Genomic DNA, 9,877 nt, shown 5'->3' on the forward strand with positions numbered 1-9,877 from the left:
AAGGCTCTGAGCCAGCTCTGGTCTCTGTCATGGTAGGCTGTATTCACAAGTCAGGCCTAATATCTCTTACCCCGTTGCAGATATGCTGGGGAGAATAACATTGTAGCATCAAACTTAGTTTTGTTTTTTATTTTAGACAAACGCTGTCTATGTAGCCCTGTCATGAAAACTGCTTTCTTTTTTTTTTATTTGTTTTTTGTTTTGTTTTTCAAAACAGGGTTTCTCTGTGTAGCTTTGAGCCTGTTCTGCCCTCACACTCCCTCTGTAGACCAGGCTGGCCTCAAACTCACAGAGATCCACCTGCCTCTGCTTCCCAAGTCCTGGGAATATAGGTGTGCACCACCACTGCCCGGCGCCTTAATACTTGACAGACACCAAAGAATGATTTTGAGCTAGACCATAGACCTGCTTCTGGGTGACGGTTAGGTTGCACGTCCATTTGGCAGCCTCCAGGAACTAGTGCTGCTGGTTTCAAGACAAACTGCTATGGAGAGGCAGGGAAGCCCTTGCCATGTCAGTGCTGCTGGCCATTGAGGCTGTGGCTTTCTGGCCCAGCTTGAGTTAATACCCCAGAACTAAACTCGTCTCCTCTTTATGTTCTCCCATAGGTGCTGGTAGCCAGTAGGCAGGGCCTACTGACCTTGGTTCCATAGCACCCACTCGCAGTATACCTTCCTGCTATGGCACACAGTGGGTAGGAGCTTGAACTGTGTGACTCTTGAGTCGGTGCACAGGCAGGCAGAATTGAGCTCATGAGCAGAGCCCCTGGAGAAGAGGAGGATCCCTGCAGTTCAGTCCTCTCTTCGTGTTAGAACCTGCCAGACTAAGAGGAAAGCTGTGCCTACCTCCTGCAGAGCCAAGCACCATCCCCAGCTAGTACTGCAGCACACAGCCAATCAAAATGAAGTGGGAAAAAGAACTTTTTACTTTGAAAGTAAAACATGGATGAAAATTAAGTATGGACTCAGGAGTTAGGTTGTACCTTGTCCTGGACCATGGAATAGCAAGGGCCCACCCAAATCAGCTCCTTTCAAGTGCATAGGATTAGGTTCCAGAGCACTGTAGGGTGCCATCTCAGCCAGCTGACCCAGGGGAGCATCCTGGACCTCTCGACTGTCCCCAGGGCTGTGCACCTCCCAGAGCCCTTGCCGCTGTGTAGACTGTGTATTCCACACTGGTGCTGAGGTCATAGTAACAACATGTTTGTTCCACAAGTTGTGCATTGTTTGTTATATGACAAAAAGATGTGGTGTTTGCACTTGACACTCCAGGGTGGTGGACACATGTTTAAAAGTTTTGAGTTGTAGATTTTAAAGTTCTGTTCTACTCCTGTACCTCAGTTTCCAAATGAAGAAACAAGATTGAGAGATCAGGCATATGGGAAAGTGAAGCTAGGTAGGATGAAGCCTCAGGCCCAGAAATACCCAGCACTGCCTGGGACTTCTCAGCAAGCCATACTGTCTCCTTCCAGCCCCTACTCAGTGTAAAGAGACAGGAGGCAGATGTTTTTCAGAAGAGAGAGGCTGTAATCTATGCAAAAAAAAAAAAAAAAAAAAAGCCAAGCTGTGGGTTGTTGCCTGCCTGAGGTACTTCTGTGATTAAACCTGTCCTCCTGAGTAATGGAGGGAGATGGGCCAAATTATCTCCAGGGTTTTCCAGCTCCTAAACCTTTGAATGACATCTGGGCTTGCTGCCTGTTGGTTCTAGGTTTGTGGCCAGCACCATCTGCTTAGCACCTGGCCCAGAAGCTGCAGCAGACTTTGGCAGCTCGGGAGAGCCTTGGCCTGCTTCCTTGTCTAGACACCTAAGACTCTGAATTCACCTTAGAATCTACCTGAAAAAGCTAGATTCTATTCTGTTTAGAAGGCAGATTCCATCTTGGGCTTCATGCCCTGGGCCAAACATTCCTACACCAAGGAAAGCAGGTGGCTGATAAAGAGACCAGTGATCAGTTCATAACTCACAGGCAAACAGGCGAGGCTGACAGATAGGGTACTGGATGGAGTCTGGAGCAGCTGGGTCCTTTGCCCTCCTGCTCTGTTCCCTGCAGTCAGCAGCCTATGTCCCTGTGAAGGCCTTCCATTTGGTAGAAGGTCCCAGGTCACATTCGCAAAGTCTCCACATATGGTGTATAGGTCACCCTCTATGTAATGAGTTCAGATCCAGTTACTCCCAGTCCATATGCTCTGCTAGTCCAGAATACCCCATCACTCTTTGGCTCCCAAGTTCCTGATGCCTCAGAAGAGGATTGAGGTGTCCTTTGACAGCGAGATTGCTCCACAGTCACAGATGGAATGCTGACAAATTCAGTCTGGGCTGCTGTCACTCAGTACTGCAGACAAACCTTGGGCTTCCCTCATCTTGCCTCTAACCTCAGTCAACCCACATGGCTAGCCTCGCTGTCCCTTTGCTCTGCTTCCTAATTCTCAGATGCTTTCCTGGCATAACCGTGCGCCTGACATCTCCTGTTCCACTCTCCGCTTGCCTTTACCAGTGCCATCTCAGGACCTGTCAAATGAAGGTGTTGAAGTTGTGTCCTATACATTACTGAACTCCGTGGAAGGTCTTCCAGACTTATTGAACCCTAAGCTCAGATTCCATTGTTAAAAACTAGCATGCTAGCTGGGCGGTGGTGTCACACACCTTTAATCCTAGCACTTAGGGAGGCAGAGGCAGTCGGATCTCTAGGTTCGAGATGAGTTCCTGGACAGCCAAGGCAACACAGAGAAGCCTTATCTTGAAAAGTAAAAAGAAGGGGTTGGAGAGATGGCTCAGAGGTTAAAAGCACTGCTTGCTCTTCCAAAGGTCCTGAGTTCAATTCCCAGCAACCACATGGTGGCTCACAACCATCTGTAATGGGGTCTGGTGCCCTCTTCTGGCCTTCAGGCATACACACAGACAGAATATTGTATACATAATAAATAAATAAATGTTTAAAAAAAAAGAAAAGTAAAAAGAAAAGACTTGGACAATAGCTGTTCCTGAACATCTGAGCTGGTGTGGAGGAAGGCCCAGCCCATATGGTGGCAGTACAGTCGAGGGCCCCACATGGGCTGCTGACTCCCAAGAGGGCCTGCAAACCAACTCAGAGTCCTCCCTGGTAGGACCTCAGTGACTGCACCCTGGCCTAGACAGTGTCCCTCTCTGTAGTGATAAAGTAGGACAGTATCTTCTCTAGGAGCTGACAGAGAAGCAGAGCGGCAGCCGTGGTTCCACCCCCAACTGTTGCCCACATCGTTGGCTGTTAATAAAGCAATGAAACTCAACAGGGAAGCCATGGCCATGGTCTGCACTCCTGTGTCTGGTTGAAAGAGGGCTCTCCTAGCTCGTTCACGCCATCCAGACACAGGAAGGTTCAGGTTCCCCTTCCCTCGGTTCTCATCCTACAGAAGCATTCGTTGGCAAACCCCACAGAGAAGCATGGATGGGCACATGGTGTCTGTAGGGAGCTCTGCAGTGGATCTTGCTTGTGGTGAGGTGGTGTGCAAGGGACAGCACAGGCTCCTCAGCCTCCTGCATATCTTCCTTCCTTTGTGCTCGTCTCAGTTTGTGGCTCATGGTTTGCCCTGAGTGAGGAGACAGGCAGGCAGGACTGGGTGGGAATGCTGAGAACAACTGGAGAGAACATATGGTGGCCAATCCTCAGCTAGTGGTGTGGGGATGTTTTCAAAGTACATGTCTCTATCCAATCTGATGCTAGGCAGATGCCTCTTCAGCAGGACAAAGAACACCTTGAAGAGAATGAAATGAGCCACACATCGAACAAGTGTTTGCAATAAGCGAGTTCAAGTCCCCTTCCCAGATAGATAAACAAATCCAGGTCTGACAGTGTCTGGAAAGGTTGCAGAGTGCTAGCAGCCTTCAATATGGTGCTCAGCTTCACTGTGCACCCAGAAACATGAGTCGGACCATAGAGATGCCAGGTCATAAGCCTCACTGCAGAATGGCTAAGGAAGAAAAAGCAGTCATAGCCCCAGGCCATCCATCTGCTGCCAACTTAACTGCCCGGGAGGGTTTCCTATGACCAAGCGCTTCCTTTTCCAATATGTGTCCTCATTTTATTCCTGTTGCTGTGATAAAACACCCTGAAGATACAGCTTAAGGAGAAAGCGGTTTTGTAGCTCACAGTTCCAGGTCACAGCTCATCGGAACAGGGACGTCAAGACCATTTACTTCTGACATCCAGTTCCATTACATCTGGTCATGAGCAGGTCTCCGAATGCACATGTGCTCACTCTCTGCATGCTTACAGTCTAGGAAATTTTCTGCAATGGAAGGGTCCAACCACTCTGTTAACACAGTCAAGAGTTTTCCACAGACATGCCCACCAGCCAACCCAATCCAGACAGCTGTTGGTTTGGTTTGGTTTGGTTTGGTTTTTTCAAGACAGAGTTTCATCTCTTTGTACCCCTCACTGTCCTGGAACTCATTCTGTAGATCAGAAGAGCCTCAAACTGAGAGATCCATCTGCCTCTGCCTCCCGAGTACTTGGATTAAAGATGTGTGCTGCCACTACCCTAGCAGCTGCTGACTTCTTTTTTGTTTATTTTTGTTTTTCTGTGTTGATTTGTTGAGACAGGATTTCTCTTTGTAACCCTGAGTGTGCTAGAACACTCTCTGTAGACCATGCTGGCCTCACACTCAGATTTGCCTGCCTCTGACTCCCTAATGCACCACTGCCACCCAGTCTAGCTCCTGGCTTCTTAATACCCATTGATGCGCCCCAGTGCCTGTTAGCAGTAGCAAGATTTGTCACTTGTGACTCTTAGCATGATGCTACATCAACATAAGGAGAATAGACTCAGCTAATTCCACCCTCACCCTCAGAACCTCTCCAGGACACAGTGATGGCAGGATCATAGGCCTCTGGGTGTAGCTCCGTGGCCGAGCATTTGATTAGAATGTGTAAAGCTTGTTGAATACCAGCATCGTGAGAAATGTGTGGATGGAGCCAGCACCTCGGGCCAGAGGTTACATTTGCATCAAGGTGAGGTGTGTGATAAGCCTTCCTGGGGAGGGGCATTCAGTGCCCATGTCAGTGGGCAGTCTTCAAGAGTGTGACAAACTACAGTATGTTCACCTCTCACTGGCTAGGAAGCTTGGCGAGTGGGCCCGGGAATGGAGAAGGATCCAGCGTGGTACTGTGTCACAGTTGTGAAGTTCTAGCCCCCAAAGTATGATGGCATTGACAATCCGAGAGGTCCTCACAGCAACTGCCTTGCCTCACCTGTGCACAGTCCTAGGGTTCACTCATGTTTCTGAAAAGGGAAGGGGCTGTGTGGGCCCTTATTCCTCAAGGGTGCTGTTGTTCCTTGGGTTCTTGGGACATACATCTATGTTTCCTTCCCAGGAAGAGTCTTGTACCATCCATAGTCTGTCTGATCACAGTTGTCAATCTTCCAAATGGATTTATAGCAGAGGACCATCATCCACCTGGCCTGCATCTAAGGCGTAGTATCACCATGTGAGGTTCCTGCACAAAGGGAAGTGTCTGCTTGCCTGGTGAGCTGCGTGACTTAACTTGCTCAAAGCCAAGTTTTCTATCCACATAGAGCTGCTATCAGCATCCTTTGCTGCTCATCAGGATGAAAGGTGGCCTTGAGCTGTGCTGCCAGCTGCTGTGTGATTGACAGCGCTGACAGGATAGCATGGAATGCACCGTCAGCAGTACCAGAGCACAGAGAACTCGGATGGGTACTTTGAAGATTTCTAGAAGAGGTGGCATAATGGGGAGATCTCTGTGATTTTGAGACCAGCCTGGGCTACATAGTGAGTTGCAGGCCACCCAGGGTATGTAGATGAAGGGACCTCAGAAACAAAAAAGACAATTTGCCAGTCTCCTCTAGCTAGTGGTTCCCAGCCTGTGGGTTCTGACTCCTTTGGGGTCGCATAGTTATAGTATGATTCATAACAGTGGCAGAATTACAGTTATGAAGTAGCAACAGAATACTTGCATGGTTGGGGGGTCACCACAGCATTAAGAACTGTATTAAAGGTCTCAGCTCTAGGAAGATGAGAACCAGTGCTCTAGAGGGACAGCTACTCTCTGGGAGTACCATCTTCAGACCACAGGAGAATGGCTGCAACAGCTTTTGTCACCTAGCCTAGTTTCATTTCTGTTAATGTGATAAAATGCCATGACAAGAAGCAACTAAGGAAGAAAGGGTGTCCTTAGGTCACGGTTCAGGGCAATCTGTCATTGTTGAGAAGGAAATCAAGACAGGAACTAGTCCCATCAAGAACAGAGAGAAATAAACACATGTCCTCTGTTCTGCTTCTCCATTCCTGCTCAGTTCAGGACTTTCACCCAGGGAATGATGCTGCCCACTTTAGGCTGGGGCTTCCTACATCGAATAGCACAGTCAAGGCAATCCCTCATAGGTATGCCCATGAATCATCATCATGGGGAATTGGAGGCAGGAGTCTCTTCAGAATTATGGAAGTGACACTGAGCAGAGCTGAAGGGGAAATGAACTGTTTCCAAATGCTCAAGACTCTTCCTTCTGCGTTTGAGTCACTAGATTTAAAGATGAAGGAAGGCGCGCACACCTTTAATCCCAGCACCGGGAGGCAGAGAACTCTGAGTTCAAGGCCAGCCTGGTCTACAAACGAGTTACAGGACAGAGAAACCCTGTCTCAAAAAAACAAAAGAAGGGGCAGAGGATGGAGGGAACAGTGGCACCGTTCTTCAGCCAGCCTGCCACACTGGGGACATCTTTTCATGGAGACGGTTTGCTGAGCTGTCCAGGCTGGCCTTGAATTCCTGGGCCCCACCAACTTGGCAACTCCTATTTGTGTCCTTGCCTACCTGTCTTGTGTTAGTGCGAAACAGTTCTTGCTAAGGAACAGAGTTAAATGAATCCTTGCTGCATCAAGAAGGCTCTGCTTAGGAAATTGCACAGAAGGTCAGTTGAGGAAACCTGGCCAGTGCTCTGCCGTTGCAAAGAAGAAGCTCCCACAGCAGGCATATATGCAAGTGCAGGAAACTAGGCTAACTACATCCTTTGTCTGGAGACTACAGACAGCTCTGTCTTGGCTGGAGGGCATGTGCCATAGCCTCCTTGAGGCCCATACACAGGCTAGTACTGAAGATGTAGCCCTGAAGGAGATGGAAGATGCTAGTCCTCTATGTGTGTCCCTATACCCCAACCCCACTCCATGCTGGATGGAGGAACAAAGGGAACAAAGCTGGAACTTCTCATGCTTGCTTTCCCAGCAGGAGCATAATTTGAATTGATGTTGTGGTACAGGGGCAGTTGCTCTGTAGAGCGTGTGCCATGCAGGGACAAAGCATCCTCCTGTCTATTGTATTCTAGGGACTCTTGTGCCTGTATCTCTTCTTCTTCTTGTGGTGCTGGGATGGAATCCAGGATCTTCTGCATGCTAGGCAGACGCTCTACCAGTGAGTTCCATCACGCCTAGCAATTTAGAATTTTCTAAAACAAAACAAAAACTTTTTGTATTCTGATCATTTTCACTTCCTACCCCACACCCTAACTCATTATCTACCTTTTATAACCCACCAAGTCCCATTTGTGCTGCCCATCGTCTTGTAGGTATGGGGCATACACTGGAGCATGGCATTCAGTTTGTTGGTTAGTTTTTTGAGATAGGTTCTCACCGTGTAGCCCTGGCTGGCTTGAAACTCAACATGTAGACTGGGCTAGCCTCAACTCAGAGATCCTCTTGCCTGTGCCTGCTGAGCACTGGGATTAAAGGTGTGCACCACCACCCCAGCCTATTTTGAATTTAGGGTTTTTTAAAAGAGAAAGAGTAAAGTTCAGGGTCATTCTTGGCAACGCAGCAAGTTGGAGGGCCACCCTGGCTATTTGAGAAGAAGAAAGATAATGAAGGATAGAGGGGTGCTGGAGAGGTGGTCGTGGAGCTCAGTGCCACAGGGGCTCTCTCCTCCCTACAAATACCACCCTCTTGGCCCTGGGGGGCATGGTTTCCTCTGCCTCACTCACTGGCTTATCTGCCACTTGGGAACTCTGAAGGGCTGGGCAACTGTCAGGTGATTGATAAGGGAGCAGGTGCATTCTGGCCCTTTACACCAGCCACACAGAGACCCTAGGGAGTCTGGTCCCCTCCCTCTGCTAGTGAGCGTGACCCCATCTGCCCCCTTAGGCTCTCTCTGCACAGCCTGCTCACACCACTTGCTGTAGGGGCCACTAAGGTTAGTACTTCAGGACAGCAGTCAGGGTGATGCTAAGCTGCAGCTCACCCTTGTATGAAGCAGCACTTGTCCCTTTGGAGAACCCAGGACACAGCTGCGCTCTTCCTCTTTCGTCCTGGGGTTTGTGCCATGTACTCTGAAGGCCTCTGGCTTGGTGCTCCCCGCAGGAAAGATGCATGTGGGAATTGTGGCCTCAGGAAGGTTCCTGTAATGCTCTCCGTGCTCAAGCATAGAATGGAAATTAAGGTGAAATGGGTGTGGTGGTGCACACTTTACTCTCAGCACTCAGGATGCTGTCGGAGCTCTGTGAGTTAAAGGCCAGCCTGGTCTACAGAGCGAGACTACTGATGGGAATGAGTGCTCGGAGGTGTGTACCCTGAGGGTGGCAGTGTGACACTCCTTCCAGAGCTAGGCTTAGAGACGTCACCGGACTGCATCCTGCCACTGGACCTGGTTATCCATCAGGAATGTTTGAGCATTCAGAAGGCCTCAAACACTTAAATAGCTGCCAGGTTAAATGGAGGGGGTGCTCACCTTCAGGCGCAGCACTGGGGAGGAGGCAGGCTGTGATTTCTGAGTTTAAATCCAGCCTTGTCTGCATGATGAGACACTGTCTCAAAAAGATAAAAGAACTCCCCAGTCTTTAAATCCTCCTCTTCTGTCCTTGTGTGATGGTGCAATGTCTCTCTCGGGTGATGGGCCAACGCCCGGGAGTGACACACACCGTGTCACCTTGCAGCAGTAGTGGAAGACAGCTCAGCGAGGTGTTCATCCAGCTTCCCTCGCGCAAGGAGCTTCCCGAGTACTATGAGCTCATCCGAAAACCCGTGGACTTCAAGAAGATCAAGGTATGTGGGTGCCAAGAATCTGGGGCTCTGGGAAGACAGCCAGGTCAGCCCAGCAGTCACGGCATGGGCAGACAGGAAGTCATGGCTGCCCAGAGTAAGGCCTCCCTCGCTCCCCACAGGAACGCATCCGCAACCACAAGTATCGCAGCCTCAATGACCTGGAGAAGGATGTGATGCTGCTCTGCCAGAATGCTCAGACGTTCAACCTCGAGGGTTCCTTGGTGAGCACCCGCATAGCCATTGTGCCGCCTGCCCTTCATCCCCTGCAAATAATGAGGTTTGAACAATTTGGTCTGCTCCTGTTCCTGAAAGCAGTGTCCCTTTCCTCAGTAGTAAAGGGGTCACATGCAGCTGCCTCCCAGCCTTGTTGTCTGTCTTGCAGTTTTTATTTTATATATGGGTGTTTTGCCTGTGAGGGTGTCCGTGCACTACACTGGCGCCTGCAGAAGAGAGAATCAGATCCACTGCTCCATGCAGTTGTGAGCCACACAGTGGCTGCTAGAGACTGAGCCTGAGTCCTCTGCCAGAGCATGGTGCTCTTAACCCTGAGTCATCTCTCCAGCCTGTATTGCAGTTTTATATTTACTCCTGTTTACTCTCTTGAAAGGCAATACTGTGCCGTGAGTCTTTTCTGTAGGGAAATGCCCCGGCAGTGGTTCCAATCTGCCTCTGTTAGGGAGGGGTGGCTTCCAGGAGATGGGTTTTGCTTTGTAGATCATGGAAATACCATGCCAATAGGATTGTGTATTTCTTTTTTCTTTTTTTTTTTTTTGGTTTTTTCGAGACAGGGTTTCTCTGTGGTTTTGGAGCCTGTCCTGGAACTCCCTTTGTAGACCAGGCTGGTCTCGAACTC

The 9,877-nt window shown here is 49.4% G+C and overlaps 1 protein-coding gene across 7 annotated transcripts in view; it reads left to right on the forward strand.

Annotated features, from left to right (window-relative positions):
- The window catches only part of Smarca4 (SWI/SNF related, matrix associated, actin dependent regulator of chromatin, subfamily a, member 4), a 103,709-nt gene that overhangs the window by 87,892 nt on the left and 5,940 nt on the right, over positions 1 to 9,877 (forward strand). For 5 of the 7 annotated variants that reach the window (XM_013346240.2, XM_005346911.3, XM_026779231.1 and 2 more), the window contains 2 exons: positions 8,916 to 9,024; positions 9,144 to 9,245. In XM_013346240.2, the coding sequence (XP_013201694.1) occupies positions 8,916 to 9,024; positions 9,144 to 9,245 (211 nt within the window). The remainder of the gene's footprint in view (positions 1 to 8,915; positions 9,025 to 9,143; positions 9,246 to 9,877) is intronic. The other 2 variants (XM_026779230.1, XM_026779233.1) reach the window with 1 other exon arrangement.

The sequence above is a fragment of the Microtus ochrogaster genome, chromosome 5, assembly GCF_000317375.1.
Source record: "Microtus ochrogaster isolate Prairie Vole_2 chromosome 5, MicOch1.0, whole genome shotgun sequence".
Lineage (NCBI taxonomy): Eukaryota > Metazoa > Chordata > Mammalia > Rodentia > Cricetidae > Microtus > Microtus ochrogaster.